At 41.3% G+C, this 22,998-nt stretch overlaps 1 protein-coding gene across 2 annotated transcripts in view; it reads right to left on the reverse strand.

Annotated features, from left to right (window-relative positions):
- Positions 1-440: 440 nt before the first annotated feature.
- Positions 441-22,998, reverse strand: part of fnbp1l (formin binding protein 1-like) — a 44,014-nt gene continuing 21,456 nt past the window's right edge. Inside the window, exons 2-16 of one of the 2 annotated variants that reach the window (XM_070831772.1) lie at positions 16,474-16,589; positions 14,724-14,774; positions 13,698-13,845; positions 12,281-12,343; positions 11,106-11,210; positions 10,165-10,293; positions 9,844-9,990; positions 9,045-9,278; positions 5,307-5,416; positions 4,925-5,057; positions 4,614-4,708; positions 3,701-3,876; positions 3,443-3,480; positions 2,815-2,935; positions 441-541 (exon numbers count right to left, since the gene is read on the reverse strand). In XM_070831772.1, the coding sequence (XP_070687873.1) occupies positions 534-541; positions 2,815-2,935; positions 3,443-3,480; positions 3,701-3,876; positions 4,614-4,708; positions 4,925-5,057; positions 5,307-5,416; positions 9,045-9,278; positions 9,844-9,990; positions 10,165-10,293; positions 11,106-11,210; positions 12,281-12,343; positions 13,698-13,845; positions 14,724-14,774; positions 16,474-16,589 (1,674 nt within the window). In that variant the 3' untranslated portion in view covers positions 441-533. Of the gene's footprint in view, positions 542-2,383; positions 2,936-3,442; positions 3,481-3,700; positions 3,877-4,613; positions 4,709-4,924; positions 5,058-5,306; positions 5,417-9,044; positions 9,279-9,843; positions 9,991-10,164; positions 10,294-11,105; positions 11,211-12,280; positions 12,344-13,697; positions 13,846-14,723; positions 14,775-16,473; positions 16,590-22,998 lie in introns of those variants that run through there. The other variant, XM_070831771.1, reaches the window with a different exon arrangement.

Consider the following 22,998-nt stretch of genomic DNA (forward strand, 5'->3'; position numbering starts at 1 on the left):
CAGAAAACTGAATATCTTTGAGCTGTGAACAAAAAAAGACATTTGAGGACATCATATTGGGGTTTAAGGAACACTTTTCTTAATCCTTAAGACTTTTTATAGACTGAACAACTAATCAATTAATAAAAAAAACTAATCAACGACGACAGTAATCGTTAGCTGGTTCAGCTGAAGTCACTTTGTGGTCTGAAAAGGTCCAGCAGTTCCCTGTGGGACTCCTCCACCGTCTGCCACTACTCACATCACGTTAGGACCTACTTTTGGCCTTCGGGTCGTCTGCCCTCCTACGTGTCACCCTCCCTTCTTCCTTTAGCTACCCAGAATGCTTTGCTGATTATGAGTAAGTGGTCATGCACACATGCAAACCGAGCTCCCAACCCACCTCACCTCTCTGTCCCTCTCTACCTCTCTCTTTATTCCCCTCGTTACGCTCTTCCTCGGTCACCGCCCCCCCCCCACCAGTACCACCAATAATCAACAATCAGCGTGAGCCCTCCACCAGCCAATCAAATCGCCCGGCCACCCTGCAGCCCTCAGGAACCTGCGGTCACATAGAGGAGAGAGCCAGTTACTAAACAGACAACAAGTCTCTCACACACACACACACACACACACACACACACACACAGAAACATGAACAACCTCAGTCCTGTTGCTTCAACAGGAGGAAAGAAAAGCAGCACACACGAGTGAATCCTCAGTTTGTGTCATTAAACGTATCGTGTGTCATCTGTTGTGTCATTGGACCTTCACTCTTTTATTCATTTGGTCAAATTAACAAAGAAAACTGGAGGTCTGAGGACGTGTAACATACAAAGTTTTCATGAAAATCAAATCAAACATTTGTTTCACTTTAGACTGAAACATTAACATTCTGACCAACATCAGTATCTCTACGAGTCTGAAACAAAAGATGAACTTAAAAGCTTTTGAAGCCAGAACTGCTCAGCGTGTTGTAATAAAACTGTTAACTAAAGAAGCCCGTGTTCAGTTTTGCCTCTATTGAAAAGTAACGTGGCAACAATATAGCAGCAGGTTCAGGATTTGGCAGCCTTCCCCTCACCAGTAACTGTCAGAGGTGATAACACACATTAGTGGGAGCTGGCTGCTCTCTGTGGACACCCAGTTTGCTCCCTTGTTTGTACTTCAAGGCGTTCGCTGCAGGTGAAACGTCGTCCATCTCAGTATTACTGCAGCCGAGGGTCAAACTATGATGGACGCAGAGCTGCTTTTAATCAGCGACTAAAACAAAACGACCACCAACAGTCAGATTGAGTGCGAGAAAAAAAAAAAAAGCAGCATGATTTGTCAGTGAGAGTTTGAAGAAATGTTCCTACAGCCTCCTTTAACTGAACTTTAGCTCCTCACTTGTTAAAAGTAGTTTTAAAACTAAAAGGATAAGGCTGGTGATATTCTGTATTTTCTGATTGTTAACAGACACCAACAAACATCATCTGTGTATTCAGAGCCTGATGTATGAATGTGGGTCCCAACCTGGGAGTCAGGACCCCTCAAAGGCTCCCGAGAAACATCTGAGGGTTAAACAGATTAATAACGGGATTAGAAAGAAAATCTGTATTTCTGATTCACAAAATATCTTGTATTATTCTTGCTTTTTACTCCATGAAGAATTAGATACTTCAGGGGGAAAACAGTCATTTCACTGAATCAGTGCCTTCATCGGATTGTAGTTGGAGATTACCAAATTAAAATGTATAACTACAATAAACAAAACGCTACACTAATATCACCATGTCGTCATTATCATGGCTTAACAATCTGTAGGGTTTTTGGGGATTTTATTGGTGTGTTTTTTTTGGCTTTGCAGCTCACAGTAAAGGTCAGCAGTTGGCAGAAAAGCTGCCTCAGGGTTTAGTTTCATTTCTAAACCGCCAAAACCAAAAGGTAAACTGGCTGCAGCTGAACACAGCCAATAAATGCACTGTTTACTGCAGCTTCAGTGATGTTTGTTGAGTCTTTTTTTAGAAGTGAAACTATACATTTGTGAGCCGTTTTTAAAGATGTAGGTCTCCAGTAGGAACCGGAGGGCTGAGCTCTGAGAGACGAACACATGGTTGGTTGGTTGGTTTTGTTGACAGTAGAATCAAAAGCACAGAATAAGTGCAGCTCCATCCTTTAAGATGTCATCAGAAAACTCCTGTGACAACATCCAGTGTGAAAACGGTCTCTCTACTGAGACCTGACAAACGTCTAACTGTAGTGAGATGGCACAGCTAACAGAGAACAGTGTGCGTGTACACACACACACACACACACACACACACAAAGAATCAGACAGAAATAAAAACACATAAAATCAGAACGTCAATTTGTATCGACACATGAATCCAAAGAGCTTAAAATCATCTTAGAGGAAAGAGTAACAGAGAAAATAAACTGTTTCTAATATATTACATAAAACAATCTAAAACACTTTGATCGATGAGAAGAGGTGAAGCCTTCTTTCACACACACACACACACACACACACACACATAGAAATGTCTCATATACAATATACAAATCACTCACACACACCATGAAATGGGTTTAACCTGCATGTCTCTGTGCTCACACACTCACCTCTGCCCCCCCCAGTCTCACACACATGAGAGGAGGATGAGGACGAATGATTACAGGGTTAGAGGAAGAAAACAGGACGACGACAGAGAGAAAAGGGAAACGGATGAATGTCCATGCTGTCTTTTTTTTTTTTTTTTTTTCCTGGTGTGGTGTTTTAGTGCGAGGACAGAGAGCGGGGGTGGAGGATGAGAGGACAGAGGAGGGTGTAGCTTCAGATGTAGGTGACGGCACCTTTGCTGTTCTTCTCCATGGTGATTTCTACGTAGGAGGTGGGCACGTAGCCTTCCTCGCCGCTCTGCTTCCTCGCCCTCGTCCAGCCATCGCCTTTATCCTCCTCGATGATGTACAGCACCTGCGGTGGTGAAGACGCTCTTGTTAAACTACAGGAAGGTCAAAACATAGTTTAGAAATAAAAGGCCAGAGGAATAAACTGCACGAGGTTTGAGATAAACAGACAAAACCCATCATCATCATCATCATCATCATCATTTAAAGCCTGTGAAAAAACTAAAGCTGCAACAATTCACCAATCAAACTATTTTAGTATTTGATTAATTGTCACTTTTAAGAAGAAAATGCTTCTTAAATGTGAATATTTCCTGGTTTCTTTGACAGTGAACTGAAACCTTCATACACACGACAAACTCTGATTAACTCTGCTGTGAAATGCTGCAAAGAATTATCACCAAGCTCAGTGCCAGAGTTTCCTCTCGTGCTCAGCCGTGTCCTGAATGCTGCTGCTGGACTAAAAACTGCTACCAGGAAGAGTGACAGCGCCACATCTGCTCTGTGCTGTTTGTTTGTGCATCACCTTTAAAGCTCCACACATATTAATAATAAATAAAGAAATGAGTCTTACCTCATCCTCTGCCATCACCAGCGTCCCCTCGTTCTGACCTGAGAGTCAAACAAACCACAGAGACCTTAAACACACTTAGACCTCAAATCCTCTGGACTCTCTGAACAATAAATCTGGGGATCTGACATTTAAAGTTCTACACTGTTAACATTTGGTAGATTGTATCCACAGAAAGCAGCAACCCTTTAACATTTACTATTTAACTGTTTACTACATTTAAGTTACCACCTGGCAACACTTTGTGCTGCTCGTCCTCACCATCAAAGGAGTAGAGCGCTTTGCAGTGTCCGATGACAGGCAGCGGGTCGTCGTCGTCAAATTCGTCATCGAACTCGTGCGGGTCGGGGTTTGGCGGCCCGGGCTTCGGAGGACCGGCGCGGTGGTGAGGGGTGTGATGCTCCTGACTGGTGTCGTCTGTATAACTGCCCTCAGGGCTGATGGGAAACAAGCAGCGGGCTGAGTTTTGTGTTTGCATGATTAAAACACATCACTGCTCCTTGTCTGTATTGACCCAACGCACAGTAAATGAGTCCAGTGAAGAAAAGTGTAGGTTAGCAGGGATGTTAGCAGTGAACCAGTGTTGAGAGTCCTGTGCAACCGTGGGATTATCTTACCTGTAATGTCCATTTAAATGGATTTTAAGTACTTAAAAGATAATTCTGTATTTCTTTAAACCTGCATCCTATTTTTTTAAAGCATTTTTAACATATTTTGAAATAATTACAGGTACAAAAGGTTTTTAAACTGGTCCACTGGATCAACTGTAATGTAATCTTCACCCATCAAGGTACATCCAATAAAGGTGCTTGTTTTGTCATTGAAGGGTTCAGATTGTTATTGTAAGTGTCTAACAACATTACAGGAGGAATACCTACGAAGATAAACCTGTGAGGTCCTTTTTGTTTATCAAGAAACAGCTGCTATGTCACTCTCTTCAAAACCACCAGACTCCATTGAAAAAAACAGTAATTTTACCTCATTAAACGTGGCAGTTGTTGGTCAAGTTGCTTTAAATTTTTAACACATTAGTTCAGATCAGTTTTCTGCATAATGTAATGTAATCTGTAAGCTTTTATTATTCATTAATACGATTACTCTGATTCTTTGCAGATACCTAAACATGTTTCTCTCTCTGTCAGTGTACCTGTTTTGTATTTCTGTGTGTGTTTACCTCTCTCTGCCTTGAGGAGCGTGATGGTGGTTGTCGGCGCTGTGTCTCCTGTCTCCTCTGGAGCTCTGCTTGCCCTCCACCTCGGATAACCAAGTCTGTCCACAGAGAGTGTGATAAAATGAGAAGAATATCCTGATGGACATCATTGTCTTCCACACGGAGCACCTCTTTACTCAGTCGGCCAGGAGATGGGGCTGTCACCACCATAACTGGGCCGTCTTTTCATCCCTTCCCCTCCACCTTATTTGTGGGTTTTACAGTAGTCCGGCATTATTTGCTCCATTTAAATCTAAACCTTCTCCCTTTCATACCTCGTTTTTGTGGATTTCCGAGCGCAGCTTCTCCATGTTACATATGGTCTCTGATATTTTGGGCTGTAGGCTGCTGGGGTCTCCCATCTGTGGATTCTTCTCATAAACATCCTTCATCTTGTTCAGGGCGTCTCTGAAAGACAGAAACAAAGAAGCACCGCAGCTGAAAAGGTGGAGCAGTTCATAGGTCATAAAAAGAAAAGTGAGGAACCACATGAGCACATCCACAGTTTTTCATTTTCATCCTTTTGTCTCTTCTGCAGTGAGCATCTTGCTGGTTGAAAACATGTCTGAAACTGTTTCTGTGAGCTTATTTAGCTCAATTTTTCTGGATTCGCAATGACAATTTGGACTGAGCAAGGAATTATGGGTGAGGCTCTACCTCTGGTCCATCTCTTTCTGGAGCTCTTTGTTGAGTTCGTCGATCCTCTGCTGCAGCCGCTTCCTCCTCTGTTCAGGCGGCAAGTGGCTGAAGTCCTCCAGAGATGGGGCCTGATGAAAAAACACATGTTTCAAAATACATGACGACTCAGACTTAAGTCAGTGATGTGGAACAGTGATCGTGGGACAGAATAAAGATTAATCTATAGGTTTCTGAGGTGTGGCTCCATCTGTTAAGACTAATCAAACTGCTGATCTATTCAATGCAGCGCAGCCTTAGTTGGTGAAAAGAATATTATCCATGACAGAAGGAAGAAAATCTATCTTAACCTGGGGAAGAGAAACAGCTGACTTCACTATCACTACTGGGATTCTTTATTGGACACTATGGGAAGTCCTACGTGGTGAGGATATGTGCACGAGCACCTACACTGCTGGGTCCTCTTACAACTACTCTATACACACACACATATACTCACAAACACACTTACCATCTTGACTGACCACTGACGCGTTAACCGTTACAGTAAAAAGAGACAAACAACACGGGATGCTGGTTAGTTGTCAGTATGTCAAACAGCCACCAACAAGCCAGTTGTTCGGCATGAAAACCAGTCCGATCGATGCGAGTTCTCAGTGTTTCCAGGAGGTAAGTCAGTGAATCATCACACACCAGGGGCCGGAGAAAAAAACCTAAGTGTTGCTTTCTTCTTAACATCAGTCTTGTTTCGGCTTTTGTTTTGCTTTATTTGATAGTTATAGTGGAGACAGACAGGACAGGCCGGGGTGAGAGAGGGGACGACAGTACGCCAGTCTCTGGTGCAGCCCCTTAACTTAAGAAGATTTGCTATTCACATGAAATGTGTTGTCTTAACTTTATTCTTAGGATTCTTCTTAAGAAAAAAATAGGAAGAAATTAGATTCTTGAAAGTTCTTCAATTTCTTTTCCTCGCAACTTTAAGACTCTTAATGTGTCTCAACATCCTTAAAAACTTTTATCTCAAGAATCGTCCAAAGTTTTAAGAAAATCTGGCCCCAGGTATCTAGATTAAACACTAGGTATTGTTTGTAGGCCTGATTAATCAGCCTGATGGTGTGCAGTGATTCACTTCTGATTTCCTTATGATGGCACGCAGCATTTATTTATTTCTCTTTGGGGTAAAATGACAAAACTCTGACTCACTAAGAGGCCTTTCATGTTTCATGTGTTTTTTTTTTTAAGCTAAACAAGCCAACATTTAAAATTAGAACTGCAACTAACAGATTTTCTCAATTAATGGATTCGCTGTTTTTTCTTTTGTCACATAACAGCAAAAAAAATGCTGTTTAAAGTTTCCCACAGCCCACTTAGAGGTATTTAAAATGCTCATTATTGAACAGTCCAAAGCCCAAAGATATCCAGTTTAGTATCATATGAATTCAACTGGACTATTAGGACTCAAGGATGGAGACATTGAATGTAAATAGAGCTTTTAACTGACTTCCCAAACAATTCCTCAAATCCCCGACCTTCCCTGTCTGGCACTAGATAATGCTCCATGAGCAGCGAGTATGGCGCCAGTAGTCAAACAGCCGGTCAGCCAGCCGGTCAACCAGCCGGTTCACCCGCCTGTTCCTCTGAGCAGCCAATCACAGATGGTTCTGACGGAGCTGACGGAAGTAAAAGCCAGTCAAAGCGTTGGCTTGGCGCTGAGGCGGGTGTTATTTACAGCTTTGTGTTACACTGTGTGTCTGTCTGTCTGTCTGCTGCAGAGCATACGGACACTGTTAGCAGAACCACTCCAACACACACACACACACACACACACACCACTGCAAACTCAGACCAACATCATTGCACTTGATGTTGGTAACATACTGTGTTTTCCCCCACATAAACACTGCAACCAGAAAACCTCCAAATCCCACACACACACAGAGAAACACACCATCAATCACCGAGGATCCTCCACATTGTGATTGGAGCAAAAAATCTGTCTCATGAATGAAAGGAGAGAGAAACAAACAAAAACAGAAGAGGGAAAAAAGAAAGGGATGGGGAGAAAGAGAAACAAACCAAGAAATAAGTGAGAGAAAGTGGACAACAGGGTGTCTGCAAGTTTCATGAAGGGACGTTCTTGAAGTTAAATTTTGAAAATATTAATAAAATCAGACCAATGAGAGCAGAAATATGAATTAGACACAGCAGATTTATGACATCTGGATTTAAGATTAAAATCATATATTTAAAGTCAGTAAAGGTTTAATTGAATTCAGCACATTTGCGATTATACATTTCCTTTGTTTTTCCAGGAAGTGCAGACACCCTGTAGAGGAAAAGAGAAAATCACTTCAACCTGTCTAAATCAAACACACAGCCACACTACTTCCTGTCTCACCCCTCTCCTCAGGCCCCTCAAATTCTGGGGGATTCTGGGTACTGTAGACTTTATCTCAGACAGATAGTGGCTCACTAGGTCGGAGCCCAACCGGGGCGGAGGGAAAATATGGGAGCTGGACCGGGGACGGGAAGAGTAGGAGGAGGAGGAAGGTGGTGAAGGAGGAGAGGAGGAAGGGGACTGGTGAGGAAGAGGAGGGGGAGAGGATAAAGCCAGAGGTCAGGACGACACATTCTTTGGGCTTGTGATGTATCTGTAAATGTATATAATATGTTTGTTTGGTGATTTTTACCTCTGGGGGAGAGAGAACACCACGGTTATGTAAAATAACTGCAAACGTGGGTATTATTAACAGGATTTCCACCGGGCCATGAAAGAGTCATAAGCATGACCCAAAAACACTTTACACCCTCACAAGTGACCCTCTGCTAAGCCCCTACCTAGCCAACCCTACGTTTGCAACTAGGCATCATTATGTAGGCACCATACCAGTGCATATAAAGTAGATTAACTGAGTTCTTGATTGTTAAATTCTTAATAAATAACATAATTAATGAATAAACCCTTTAACTTTCAGCCATTACTTATTTAGTCTATTTAATACTATAGAGAAACACTTTAGATTTAAAATTCCAGCCTGTACGGGACACGCCTGTGAAAATTTAGGGCACCATGTGTTAAACAATTAACCTAATCCATATACACAAACACACACCCTGTCCATCACACAGGCTCCTGATACTGCGAGGCAGCTGATGACGCCAACATAAACCAACAGCAAGGAGCTAATGATTAACCACGAGGGGCAAGGTCCGAGACGCGTATTGGAGATTTGAGACCGTTGTTAGAGACACCGAAAAGGTGCCGAAAACCTACAACTCAACAAAGTCTGAGAATACGACCAAGGTTGATAAAACACGAGGGAATGACATTAATGTTATCTACTAATGTGAAAGCCAGGAAAAACTAAAAAGGCAAATGATGAAGAAATAAAATTCAGTGTTCAGGATGTGACTAATAAAGCTGATGTTCAGCCTCAGGGTGGGGATTTTCAGTCGCTCTGACTATGACACATCAAGTGAACTCGTTCTCTGATCCTATTACTGAACAGTGAACAGACAAAATGAATGACCACTCATGATGCATTATAGCATTCCATTGATGGAACAATGGAGATCTGAATGAACGGTAAAGTAAAAGCATCCTATGAATGTTTATTAGAGGTCGAGTCACTCTGACAACCACTGTGATTATTTCTTATTATTCCTATTGGTGTAGGAGAAAACTACTTCCAGGCACTTCTTATACATTAGATAAACATGCAGCAACAACAGCTGACAAGCACCCCTCTCTCTTTGTACCTTTGGTTTCTTCCCAAACAGCCACAGCTTGTTCTTGGTTCTGCTCATCGGGTGTTTCGGGTCCGAGCGAGGCCCCGGGGCCCCGTCCTTCTCTCTGTCTCTGTCTCCTTTGGGTGTGTTACTGATGGTCCCGTCTGAACCCGTTCTGCTCAGATTCTGACTGAAGTCCTCGAAGGGGAAGTCGCCTGGCGGTTCGAAGCCCGACTTAAATGACTCCACAACTAAGGCTGAATCCTGGGAAGAAGGGATGACAGCAAGAGGAGGGAGACACCAAGCCAGTAAAAATAAGTTCTCCTGTCAACACCCTCCCTTCTGCTCCTGCCTCTCTCCATCCCTCCTCATCTTAAAGGGTAACTCCAGTCTTTTACCAGTAAATCCACCTTGCCTACTAACACCTATTAACACGGGAGTTGCTAGTTGAGTTTCAGTCACTTGGGTGTTTTAATACATTAGTTGGGATCCAAAGTAATTCTTTAAATCACCAAAGTCACACAATAACAGAAACAAACTAACCGGTCGAGGAAGTGGTAGACCTGCAACTGCGGTGTTCTGTGAGGTAAAATGACTGTTTTTGTAAATGGAGTCTGTTGCTGGTTAAACAAAAAGGATCTTACAGGTCTATCTCTGTAGGGACCCTTTCGGTTATGTAGTCAAATACTTCAAATAACAATCTGAGCCTAGCTTTTAGTTGTCGTACTTTGACTGGCACAGTTGCCCCGAAGAATGACATTGCAGCCTGTTAGTTATCCTTTAAGTAACAGCTTATTTCTTCAGGACAGTTTTCTGAGGATGACCCTACCCTTCGCTCATCGACAGCTTTGGCAGCAGAAACCATTCCTTCTAGACATTTAGAGATGATGGGAATGACTCTCCGCTCCGCCTCAGCAAAGCTCCGGTACGTCTCTCCGAGCTTCACTGTCCGGCGTTCGTCCATGTCCTGCAGATTCTGTAACACGGAGGAAAAGGAATAAACACTGGGGACAAGCCAAATATCGGCACTTTAACACGCAAGTAATGGTTTACGTGAGACAAGCCGCGGGGTTAGAACATTTAATTGGGCACTTAACGCAGGGCACTGCACTTTGTCATGTGAAGCTACATCCTAACACGTCCGCTTTACCTTGAAGATGTGTGGTATGGAGTTGTTGAAATGCTTCCACTGCTCTGCGTTGAAGTTCTGCAGCTGAGCGGCGTACTCGTTCTTACTCTCGTCAGCCATGTGAGTGCGCAGGTAGAACTGGGCTTTGGCCTGAACAAATGACAGCAACACAAACATTAGGACCACTTAAACTGAAGAACCTCTCACCAGTCCAACAGGACCACACAAGAAAATTGTACACATACTGTGATGGTAGTTAGATCCAATCTGAAGCCAAACCAAATTAAATTTCAGCTGAAACCCAACGCAAAGAAAAAATTTAATATTTAGTATGAAAAGTCATGTTTTATGGTGTCATTAGGGTACAGCAAAAACCACATGTGCACGTAATGCTCCAGATTTCTACAGCCCTGAACAATATTTCTAGCATTTAACAAACCTAAAACTACTTGCTTTAATATGACATAAGGGTAAACTTTCCATAGTTTCATAGTTATTCTGTTAAAAGTTGCTGCATAGACGATACGTCATCTAAAAACAAGGTTCACTGGGGTGTGCTTTAACCTCTATATGGAAAGGTTTATTTTCCTTCAAGCTTTAACTTAATCCACCTAGTCTAATTATACAGTAAGTGTAGGGAAAAAGGGAGCTACAGTATAATTTCACAGGCATCAATTATACACTACTAACTTTAAGTAAAACAAAATACTGGGATACGATGATGAAGTTAGTGATTCTGTTACTGAAATCAGAGGTTTGAATGTAGATTTTAATGCCAAAAGATGAAAGAAGTGTGTTTGTTGGCTCATCCAAAAATGTATTATCCTCTACAGACTAAAAGTAGACATGCTGGTATCTTAGCTGATAGCAGAAAAAGGAGAAGCTGAGGACAATTTATCACACTGGTTTTACAGATGAGCGAATGATTTACAGCAGTTGTGTTGCAGGTGAGAGCGTCTTACCTTCTCCACCTCTGATTTGGTGGCATTGATGTCATTATCTAACCGATCGTAGCCAATCTGGGATTTCTCCGCTTCTTTACACTCTCTCTCAAACTTCCTTTTACTCTAAAAAGAAGAAAAAACAAAGGCGTGATGTTAAATATATCAAGAAACACAAAGAATATACAGCATGTGCTCTTCGTTACGATGCGCCGTCTCCATTTCCTGTCATTTTCAAAGAGTTCTCAGTTAATAAAACCAACAGAAACATGTGAATGAGAGGTAAAAAAGAAGCCAAGAGAGAGAGAGAGGGAGATGAATCAGACAGAGAGAGATAGTTTACTTCCTGCCAGCCCATCTGGGTTACATTAGTAGTGAAGGAAACACAGTGAATAGCTGAAACATTACAGTCCAGTCACTAGGTAGTCACTACTAAAGTCAAGCAGACCACGCACTTGAAACACTCTCCATCAGACGTGCTAAAGGAAAGTCACTCAACTACAAACAAAAAATGCGACAGGATGTGCATTATTCATAAATTTGACAAGCAGCAATTAGCCTTTTAGCTTTAATGGAAAGATGGTGGTTAATTATGAGTCTGGTAATGAGCAGATTGTTATGAAATAACTCCGCAAATGCAATTAAATGACCTCAGAAGTGAACAAACGGAATCTCTCTCCTTTCAGGAGCCAAAAGGAAGGTTGTCAAGGGTCAAATGTGGCACATGGGCCTCGGCCTTGGATTGATTTGGGAGGGGCTGGTGTACACTGAGGCCTGTGTGTGTGTGTGTGTGTGTGTGTGTGTGTGTGTGTGTGTGTGTGTGTGTTTCCTGGTCCTTGGTCCCCATAGACTGGGAGGTGTGCCAGGAAGAAGAAAAAGGACACTGCTGTCTTTTCACTGTCAGAAACATTCTAATAATTTCTCATAATTTTTATTCATTCGGACAGAACTGTGCAAAGAAGCCTAATTTGGAAACATATACAAGTAACCATATATATGCCATATTTGTCTCTTCATTCAGTAATTTGTCCTGCAGTTACCTTTGTTAGCATTCCTCGCATACCTTGTGCAAACAAGCATGAGACGAGTACAGCTGGCTGTCCCTAACAGAGAATATTTACACCAAACACTTTACATTTACACTTTTTTTTTTTACTCTCCCTCCTCCTCTTTATCCCTCCCCCCCTCTCACTTACATTGTCCATCTGTTTCCAGCATTGATCCAAATGCTGCTGGGCCTTCCTGCACTCCTGTAGATGCTGCTCACACACACACACACACACACACAGACGAGACATTTACAAAGAAACACACATAAATAGTATAAATAAGAGCACATTCATATGCACATACACAAAATGACTAGACTTTTGGGTCACAGTTACATCCACAGAAACAGTCCACTGGAAAGAAAAGTGCTGAGGCCTCAGCCACAAATTTACTAGAGTCCTGTGACTAAAGCAGTAAAATAACAACATGAGATTTAACTGCTACTGAAAACTGGTTACATATTACAAAAGCAAATCATTATGAAAGCTCTGCATTCCTGGTTAGAGGAGCATATTGTCGGGAGACGACACATTTTATATCATATGTCTGATATGACACGGAGATCGATCCATTGACACGCACTGATGACGACTATATGAGCTGGTTGGAAGTCCAGAGAAGGCTTGTGATGAACAATGGGACTATTTTATCAAACAGCTATTTAATATTTATTATTACATAATCAGCATGCATGCCAACAGATCTAATTCTATGACAACTTGCTCATAAAAATCATTTGACATGGTTACAAGATCCAGAAAAAGCTAGTAAGTAGACCTTTAGTGCTATTTTGAACTTTTATGCTTATGTATGTTAGGTATGTATTGTATGGAGGAGGTATCCTACCATGGGTAACTCCTACAGAGAGATCAGAGACGCTGACACTGTCCAGATGGCGTTATAACACAACTATTAAATTGAATTAGTGTTTCTTTCTGCCTCAACAAGCAAGGCTCAGAGCCTTGCTAAAAGCAGACTGCCAGTTTTCCATCTTATCCACACTCTAATCACTGCGGGCAACAAGATCGACCTTTCATTTTAGCTTCAGCGTGCAGATTCTTCTACCATTTCCTTTCCAAAATATGCAATATGGCCTCAACCCTTTATAGTTTTAAGACATCAATACGACAACACACAAGCACAACCCTAAAATGAGAATAGCACCATGTGAATGGTGCCTATAACGCTATAATGCGTCAGTGAGTAAAAGTCTAAGGGGATATGTGATGCTTTACAGAAGAAAACAAGAAGAGGGCGCTGTTTTCCCAAAGCACGTGGATCTCTACTTGATGGCATCAGCAGATGGTGGCAGAATTAAAATACAGATGGTTAATGTCACATCCAACATATTCATCCTCTTGAGTAAAGCCAAACAGAAAACAAATGCATACGAGGATACGAGAAGATACCGAGAACAGCAACAGCTGTTTTATGACAGGAAGCAACAGGTTCTCTGAGAAATGTGGCCTTAATCATCAACATTATCAATCAGCGCACTGAAAATCAACCATGTGTGTCGGTTTCATTTGAGAAGATAAAGTACGAGGATGGCAGTGTACTCACGTGCTTCCTCTCAGCTTTGAGGTCTTGGCTGTACCTCATCAGCTCTCCATACACCCTGTGAGCCATCTCCTCCGCCACCACCTCCCTCTGACCAGCATAGTCGTTGAGTTCGTTCAGGATGGAGTAGAAGGACAGACATGATGTGAACCTGCACAACAGACACAACGTAAACATTGATGGACATCGTCGTCATAGCTACAGTATGTTGACAGAACAGACATTTCCAACTATAACATGTTAACTTTCATTTATATTGCTTTTTTGGTTCGGTCAGTGAGTGACTGTTGAAGATCCAGTTAACTGCTAGATATGCCGCATAGTGGACTAAAAACATGAGGGGGTGGTTTGACGAGCAGCGCACTGGAGTAAGAGACTGAATGTAAAGACACCTCTCTCTATCTATTGACCCCAGATCACGATAAAATTGAAATGTGAGATTCCCAACAAAGCCTAGAATTGAATCACCTTTTTGTCGACTGTGTGTCTCTGTGTTTGTCACCAATACAGATCATAAACAAGTAGAACATTTTATAGACCTTTTATTTCTCTGTGGTTATGACTATGGTCTAAAATGTAATCACACATTACTCTCACGTAAGTTATTCTAACCTGCTGTAGCCCATGACATGTCCTTGCAATGTTGTTACAAGGTGCCAAATTTACCAAAACCAGAAGTCAGAGAACAAACTGAACATTGTTTTTGTAGTGACACTAAAAAGGGTGTCAGCAGTCCCACCCTGGAACACCTGTTTCAGTGACAGATAAGGGGATCTACCAAATCTTGTGCATTATATGTGCAATTTTATTCATAGCACATCAAGTTCTCCTCGTCCTTGAAATGTGCTTTATAAATAAAGCGCTCCTTGAGTGCTGTTGTCACATGACCAACGAAAGCGATGTGGAGACCCACATCAAAACCAGTGTCTGGACCCTACAAATGAACAGTCCAACACTAAGTGTAATACAAATACACTATCTAGCAGTTAAAGTTGGGAGGAAAGACTCAAATCATCTAAGTTTACTCACCTGGGCTCCTCATCTTTAGACCGTTTGGGACAATATTTCTTTACCAAGTTCCTGAAAGAGAGAGAAGCAGACACAGAGGTTAAAAGATATTGTCTGATATTTTAAGCCTGGTAGAGAGAGACAGGTAAACCTACAAGAGGCAGGCAGTCAGACAGGCACACACTTACCACAAAGAAAGAGAGAGAGAGAGAGAGGATCTTAGTATTTTATTAAAGATGAATCAAAGATTTATACATCAAAGTCCCTGCCTGTCCATTCCCTCAGGCTCTGACAATACCGACTTCAGTAACACAGCAACTTAATGATTTAACTGTAGAGAGTGTGTGTCTCTCTCTGTCTCCCTGACTGTAAAAACGTGCACACAACACACACAATGCTTCATCTTTGATCATTTTTCAGACCTATAGCAGCTGTGTGTGTGTGTGTGTGTGTGTGTGTGTGTGTGTGTGTTACGTATTCTGAAGGGACTTCCCCTCTTTGAAATCACACTCTGGGACTCTACTGGTTTTTAATGAGGATCACAGGCTCTGTGCTTGTCGAGTCGTCTCAACAAGCGCTGCAGCATCGGATTAAAAACAAATACATAAATCAGTCACGTTGTCTTTATCTCAACCGGTTCTGCTCTACTGACATTGTTAAATCTGCACCTAAACTTTAGTGTTATGGGAATGCTGGAGACAGGTTGTCCAAATTGTGTCCAAACCTTCCCAACACTGATGCTGAGATCAGACTACAGGATGTCAGCTGAATTATGGAAGTGTGGTGTCTGGAATGAAAAATGAGCGCTCCTGTACAGCGAAGGCGCCTGAAGCTGAGTTTGGATGCTTTTCGACATCCTGACAAAAACACTAACGTGTGTGTTTGTTGGCCCAGAGGAGCACTAAGCACCGAGAACAATGTTTTATTTAATATCAGAGAAGTTGGTGCCTTTTAATCAAACACCGTCAAGTCAAAAGCACTCTACTGGATTTATCACTCCTATGTGTGCGTCCATCATCACTGCACACAGCACTGAACGCATTCACAAAACAAAAATGGTGCAGATTTGATGACTTTCACAGCCTCGCTCCTCCAGAGGTTTTTCCTTTACAACATTATGGGTTCACTTTCACTCACAAAATCATAATTTCATATGTAACCTTTTGGTGTTGGTGCCGTCAGGTGGGACAGTCACGTCGCACCCTGACACCTTATCATTACCTCTGTACATCACACAAGTCGGTAAAGGCGGTAATATATGATGGGTCATGGTCCAACATGTAGTCTGCCACGTCTCTCAGCTGATACAACACAGATAAAGAGTGTGTCCTCTCATCCCAATGTAACTTTTCTTTCTAGGTCACTATACAAAAAAAATTATAGGAATTGTTTAAAGAAGGATGGAGGTTAGTCCAAAAAATCCAATTACTGAATAGCTCTGCTTTAAAACAAACCAACTTCAATGCATTTAAATGCCTACTGTGCAGATGTATTATGCAGGAAAATATAAATATCAAATCAGGCCTCAGTACTGGGGGATTTTTGCTATTAAATTACTTTGATTTAGGGCAAAAAAAAAAAGCTTGCTTGAGGCATCCTGGGATCAAAATACCTTCCTGTTTTTTAGGAGTAAGACAAAGAGACAAAAATGGAGAGAGTGTGTGTGTGTGTGTGTGTGTGTGTGTGTGTGTGTGTGTGTGTGTGTGTGTGTGTGTGTGTGTGTGTGTGTGTGTGTGTGTGTGTGTGTGTGTGTGTGTGTGTGTGTGTGTACCGTAGCTGCTTGGCATAGTTTTGCTCTACGTCCAGTCGTTCCTTGACAAACTTTGCGTAGCGTTCAAGAAAGTCGATGCCCCACTGAGTGTGTTTGTCCAGATTATCAAACTGGTCCTGAAGATGAAAGAGAAGAGGGAAAAGTACTTTTAATTCAGATTAATTCCTTTAAGTCAGCAAAAAACACACTAAAAAAACACATAAGCACATAAAACACACATTTGAAAGGATTCAGTGGATTGGGAAAATGAATTAATACAAAGGAAAACAGAGGTGCCTTGACAGTGAAATGGAAAACTCTGATACACGCTCTGATACATGCCGTTAAAACTCGGGCTTAAGTGACTCAGCAGTCTGTCTGCCTGAATATAAGTCTGATCTTTTTCACACAAATAAAACACAAATGTCCTTCTGCCAGTGACTCAGCGGTAACACACACAGGTCTCGGTCATCGTACCAGATTTAAACCCACATGTGTAGCAAAGATATTATTCTAGATTAAAGTCAAATAAATCCAGCTGCAGATTTAATTCATGCATGACTAACATCACAAGGAGCCAAAACTATGATCAATAAAGTCCACGATCCAAACACATTATGCAGAAATGCCAAAAGATAGAGAAAAAGGCTGGAGATGCTGTTTTACAGACTTTATGTCGACCAATTCATATTAACACTATCAATATCATCCTAGTAATATTGTAACATATGATCCCATCACAGTTTTGTGTATCAGTTATGAATTGTATATGTGGTGAAGTCAACAAGACATCTCTACCCTGTTTGTGTGTGTGTCTTCAGGACAGATTGACTGGCAACAATGGCTCTGCTCAACTGGAAAAACACAATCATTTACAGCCCCTGAGCACAATGAGGCGCACACAGAGGGATTATAGCAGCCGGTTTGTTGTCAGATGTCTATTTGCACTGACAATAAACAGCTCCACCCTCTTCCTGTCATCTTCTGTGTGTGTGTGTGTGTGTGTGTGTGTGTGTGTGTGTGTGTGTGTTCTGGACCGAAGATTGAGTGTTTGATTTACACTTGGATCTAGATGTAGTTTAGGGTAAAAGGTCAGGATTATAGATTTATCACTTCCTTTATTCATTGTTCAAAACCTCACTATGCAAGTAAGATGTACAAATGTGTGATTCTTAACATTATTTATTGTCACACCCAAATATAACATATATATTATTATATATCATATATAAAAACCTACATGCAGAGCCCTTCTGCAGGTTTAAGAATGTACTTGAAATTACTGCAAACCAATTTCCAAAGGAAGATGCTTTGATTGGTGAATGCTCCCAATCTCATCTTGCAAACCGTTCATTTATCGTACATCATGTTATCATTGTGCAGTAAAAGCAACATGCAACACCAGATATTTTAAAGCAACAAAGGACCAGTTTGCACTTTGCTTGACCTAGTTAGTTCTTTGTTGCTATTTTTATTTCACGTTCATTTATCGTACATCATGATATCATTGTGCAGTAAAAGCAACATGCAACACCAGACATTTTGTTTTTTTAAAGCAACAAAGGACCAGTTTGAAATGAGTCATTTTATTGTATCTATATGTAAATTTTATAATGATGTTTCGATAACATACATAATGCCTGCATTGCTCTCTGGTAGCCAACCTTCAGTGTTCACATGTTCGAGCGTATTTAAACACAACCAGTGAGAGTTATCAGAGTGATGCTTGCTCAAATACAGCATTATCACAGGATATCAGGAAAGTTTAAAGTTTCTGTACGATATCAGTCTTCATTCATTCAGGGTAGGCCTCCTCCCTGCCCCCCCCCCACCAACAATCTGCCCAGTGCAAACACCATCTTATCTGTTGCCCACTGTGATGGTTTCTGGTCATTTAAGTGCTTTGTTTAAGGGGGGTTAATAAGGGAGGTGCAGGTGCTGCTCATTTTCTTCTTAACCCTCAACACTCCTGCCAGACTGGAGCTCAAATCTGCATCTTTCCAGTTATAAGCCAACTGACCTCAGGCCACTGCCGCCCCACCAAGAGAAAACAAAACTAAGACAGAGTCCACTCCAGATAATCTGTAGGGTTTCTTTGCTTTTATATATGAAAACAGCTAACAAATCAGTCTCGGTCTAAGCCAGCACTGTGACAAACATACATTACGATAGTGGCTGCAAGACAACTTAAACCAACACCTGACCTACAAAAACATATCCATTAACACAGGACAATCTATAAGGTGGAGATAAGCCATGAACCTATTATTTAACTAAAATCACCATAGCTACCACTCTGTATGTTTCTCTCTCTTTCTGTGTAACTGTGTGTGTGTGTGTGTGAGAAAACAAACCAAAGCTAAGACCTGGACTGGAGCAAATAAGGGTCACCGAGGGAAATATGAGCCAGCTGACCTCTTTATTTGTTCAGTTCATGTTCTTCAAAAACAAAGATGGCAGGGAGGCTTCCAACCAGCAATACTGTTAGTATCCTTTAGTCATTTCATTGTGTTTAGAGAGTGTGTGTGTAGAGAAGAGTAACTTGTTTGTTGCAGCGAGGAGCAATTTAGATCTTGAACACTTAAAGATAAAGCCTCTACCAACTGAGTAATGTTTGGTCCCTAATGGCAGCACAGTTCAAGTCGAAGCAGCATATATGTTCAGTTGCTATTGCTGTTTGTTCCTGTGACACTAATAGGTTATGTTATTTGTATTATAGAATACCTACATTTACTCCAGTGTCAGAAATTTGGAAAACATAGCTCAGCTGGTACCAGATACTAAGTTTTAAAAATCCAACATCAACATCAAAAGATCATTTTCAAACACAAACATAAACTTCTTGATATGGGTGAGTATGGAGCAGCCTGGTTGCAGGGCGGTGCAATATGACCAAAATCTCATATTCCAATATAGGTCATGTCATGATTATGTAGTGATACATATCATTTTATAAACTGTAAGTTCAAAGAATATACGTATAAAATGACCACTCACCTGCCCATGCCATAATTGAGAATATTATTAAATGATAGCTATTTTTCTAGTGCCGCATGACATATATCTCCATATCGTACGTCCCTACCTGGTCAATATATCCGTCAATCTCTAGTGCAAAACTGCCCTCAGCTCAGGTTTGAAAATGTCCCTGAAAATTATGACTGGCACTGTTTGCATTCACTTAATTAATTAGTGCCATTTTTACAACTGACATGTCACACTGTACATTGAGGTCGACCATAAGCTTTCTATTGAAGCATGTGACTCAGGGTCATATTTCCACTGAGATCTGGGAGAGAAAATTTGATTCAAATCCAGAAAACAAGAACGAAGAACAGGCTGACTAAATGAAACCACTGAGACAGACAAAAGGACCCCCGCATGTTAAAACAAAGGCGTGATGGGGTAAAACATGGACCGGCAGAACGAACAGCATCCATTGGTTTGTGCCAGGCCTAGCGCCAGTTTTAATCAGCTAGAGAGACGTTGAAAAATATCTCAGTGGTGCAAATGAGTGCCAAGAGTGTAGCTGCCAATTTCAAGCATATTTTGTTGTTCAAACACAAACAAACATTCAGCTCAAAAAGATGCAGCCAAGATGTAAAACAACAACAAAGATAAGCGGCTGCTCGGCAGGATGCTACACAGAAACAAATCAGGATGGCTGTTTTTTTGTTCTGTCATTATCATTTACATCCTGCCGGTAAGGTCGCCTCTGGTAAATGTCTACCAGCCCATCTGTTACCAGCCCAGCCTGCAACCAGGCCTGTGCACCTCCTTTTAGCCAGTATCCGCCTGTGGTTGCGTCAGCCTGTGTGACAACGTCTATGAATAAGTAATGGAGTATGAGCTCATCCTGTAGTTTGTGGCAAGCTGAGCACAGACTGGCTCACTGGGGAAATGACAGCATCTTTTGGAGGTCCTTCAGCTCACAGGAACAGTAGGAGGAGGATGAAAATGATGGTTTGAGCATAGCAGACTGGATTTAGTGCAGCATACTAACACTTTCTAGTCAGAGAGTCCAGTGTCTTATTTTTTCTGGCTTTCAGGCCTTCCACTCTGGTGTAACACCACGAGGCCAGCAGTGCCCACATGCTAACGATACAATAGCAGTCCAATTTATTCCTCTCTCTCTTCGCCAAGTAAGTGAAGCAAGTGTGTAACCGAGGTCTACAGATTTATATTATAAGTTGGTTTCCAAATGATGTAATCTAGGTACCAAATACAGGACATCTTCCAGCTCTGCTTTTTGCAATTAATAAAAAAAAAAGGTTGCCAATACCAAATAATATATTTTGATTAATAAAATATAAACCTTTTAAACTGTAAACTGACAGAAGATATTATCTCCAGCTTTGAATCACTAGAAAAAAAAAAAAAAAATCACTGTGCTCAAAACTCACCTTGAAATAAAATGTGTTTTATTTTTAAGGGAACCAAGCAATTAACTAAGTCAAATACAATATGAATGAAGGAAACACTAACACTAACAAACATGTTATGTACAAAATAAATGCCAATTAGAAGACGCTAAACACTGCGTGTTCAGGTTCACCAGCTGGTCACAACCATTTCTACCATTTTTAGAATTAGGTACCATATTAACAAATACTGCTGCTAAACTAACTGACCTCCTCACAGCTGTTAGCTGCGATAGCGTAAGAGAGGTGCACCAATAGCCATGTTATCAGTAGCAGCAGCACAACATCCTGTCACATAATCATCACATAATCACAGGAAGGGATGCCTTTTACGAACACAACAATAACAACTGGAGGATCCTGCATCACAGTACATTGGGGTAGTTGTACATACTGTACCTGACAGTGCGGATGCTAGTTGAAGGCCTTCTTCACAGAAAACATTTTGACATGTCACAGTGGGAAAAGCACAGGTGTAAATAATAACATTAATAGTGGCTGAATACCCTTCAGCTGCTTCAGCTGTGCATGCTGGCTCACTGTCACACAGTCATGTCTCAGTGGGACACTTGAAGAGAACAGAGTCAAAATGTGCGCTTTGAAAAGGGTCCATTATCACAGGAGACATGAGTACACATGGCCTCCAAACCACCTCAACAGGCTTATTTTACAGATGTTTCTTGTACATCATTTTATAAAATTTTGCAATAATTGATTTCAAATAGGCAAAAATGTTGTATTTACTTTAGCTTTATTAAAAAAATCCTTCCTGAATGTCATACACTATCACATACATACATAAATAGCAAGGTTTTTTTTAAAAATATTATAATATTTGCCAAATGTTAGTCATGTACTATAAACTCTTAAGTGCCACAGTTTACTTTTTATATACCGATACTTTTACTCAGAGTTGATGTCTCCGTCTGCCTCATTGGTGAATATCATCTTATTGCCTTATTATAATGGTGTCTGTGTATATTTGGGCCAAACACAGACAAGAAACTGCAGTACAAAAATGCAGAAAAGATATTTCAGAGGTCATTCGGTGACACCAAATACTTTGTCCACCAAAGAGTTCTGACTGAGTTTATTTTTCCAACTATAAAATGTCCCCCTGAGTATATATCTTGGACAAAATTTTACAAAAGTAAATTTAATGATTGTTTGCAAAGAACAGCACTCATTATATCACTCAGTATCAGTTGGGCTCTAATTTCTGCCATTATTATTTCACAGTAAAAATGGTATGTTGGCTCATGCCTAATTGGACACATGATATTGTGACCCGTGAACAATAATATTTGTTTTCTTCCCAGATTCAAACCCCAGAAATGGGTCACAGGTCCACTTCTGCTCTCGCAGAGCTGTTTCTCACCAACAAAGCCACTGCCCTGATTTAATGAGCTTCGATCTCAGGGTGAGAGAATAAATTAGTCATCTAGCTCCCAGACGAGGAAAGCAGAAGGCGGCCTATGGTACACATTCTTCTTTAGACCCTGATATCCAATCACACGGCTAGACGGTCCCTCCCCAGCCAATGAGACAGCCAGACACAGCCTTGGTGCATTCCATGGGAGAAGGCAGGTTAATTAGCATAGAAAACGCTGCTAGGACAAAAGACTAATTACACACACTGGCATTCCAGAGCAGAGTGCGCACAAACACACCCACACACACACAACACATGGCAGAGACTGGGTGGGAAACGTCAACTTGTCTGAAACAGCGGCATCACTGGCAGACCCCAGGCTGTGTCTGCACTGTGTGTGTGTGTGTGTGTCTGTGTGTGTCTGTGTTCATCTTCCTCGAAACCAGAAAAAGAAAGTCTCTTCCAAGAATGTGATGGGGGAGGATTTGTGTGTGTGTGTGTGTGTGTGTGTCTTAGAGGTTGAAGAGTGTGAGGGAGGAGGAGGAGGGTGGCATTTGGAGTGGGATTTTGAGAGGGGAGGTAAGAAAAACAAGAGGAAGTAGGCGGAATATTGGATAGGAGAACAGGTCTGCATCTGTGTGTGAACATTATTTTAGTTCAAGTATAACAATGTCTTAAGTAAAACTACACTGCAAACTATAAACTTTGCAATTTGTAGATCATGCTACTGGATTAAACTGCATTAATGTTATT

The sequence above is a fragment of the Pempheris klunzingeri genome, chromosome 6, assembly GCF_042242105.1.
Source record: "Pempheris klunzingeri isolate RE-2024b chromosome 6, fPemKlu1.hap1, whole genome shotgun sequence".
Lineage (NCBI taxonomy): Eukaryota > Metazoa > Chordata > Actinopteri > Acropomatiformes > Pempheridae > Pempheris > Pempheris klunzingeri.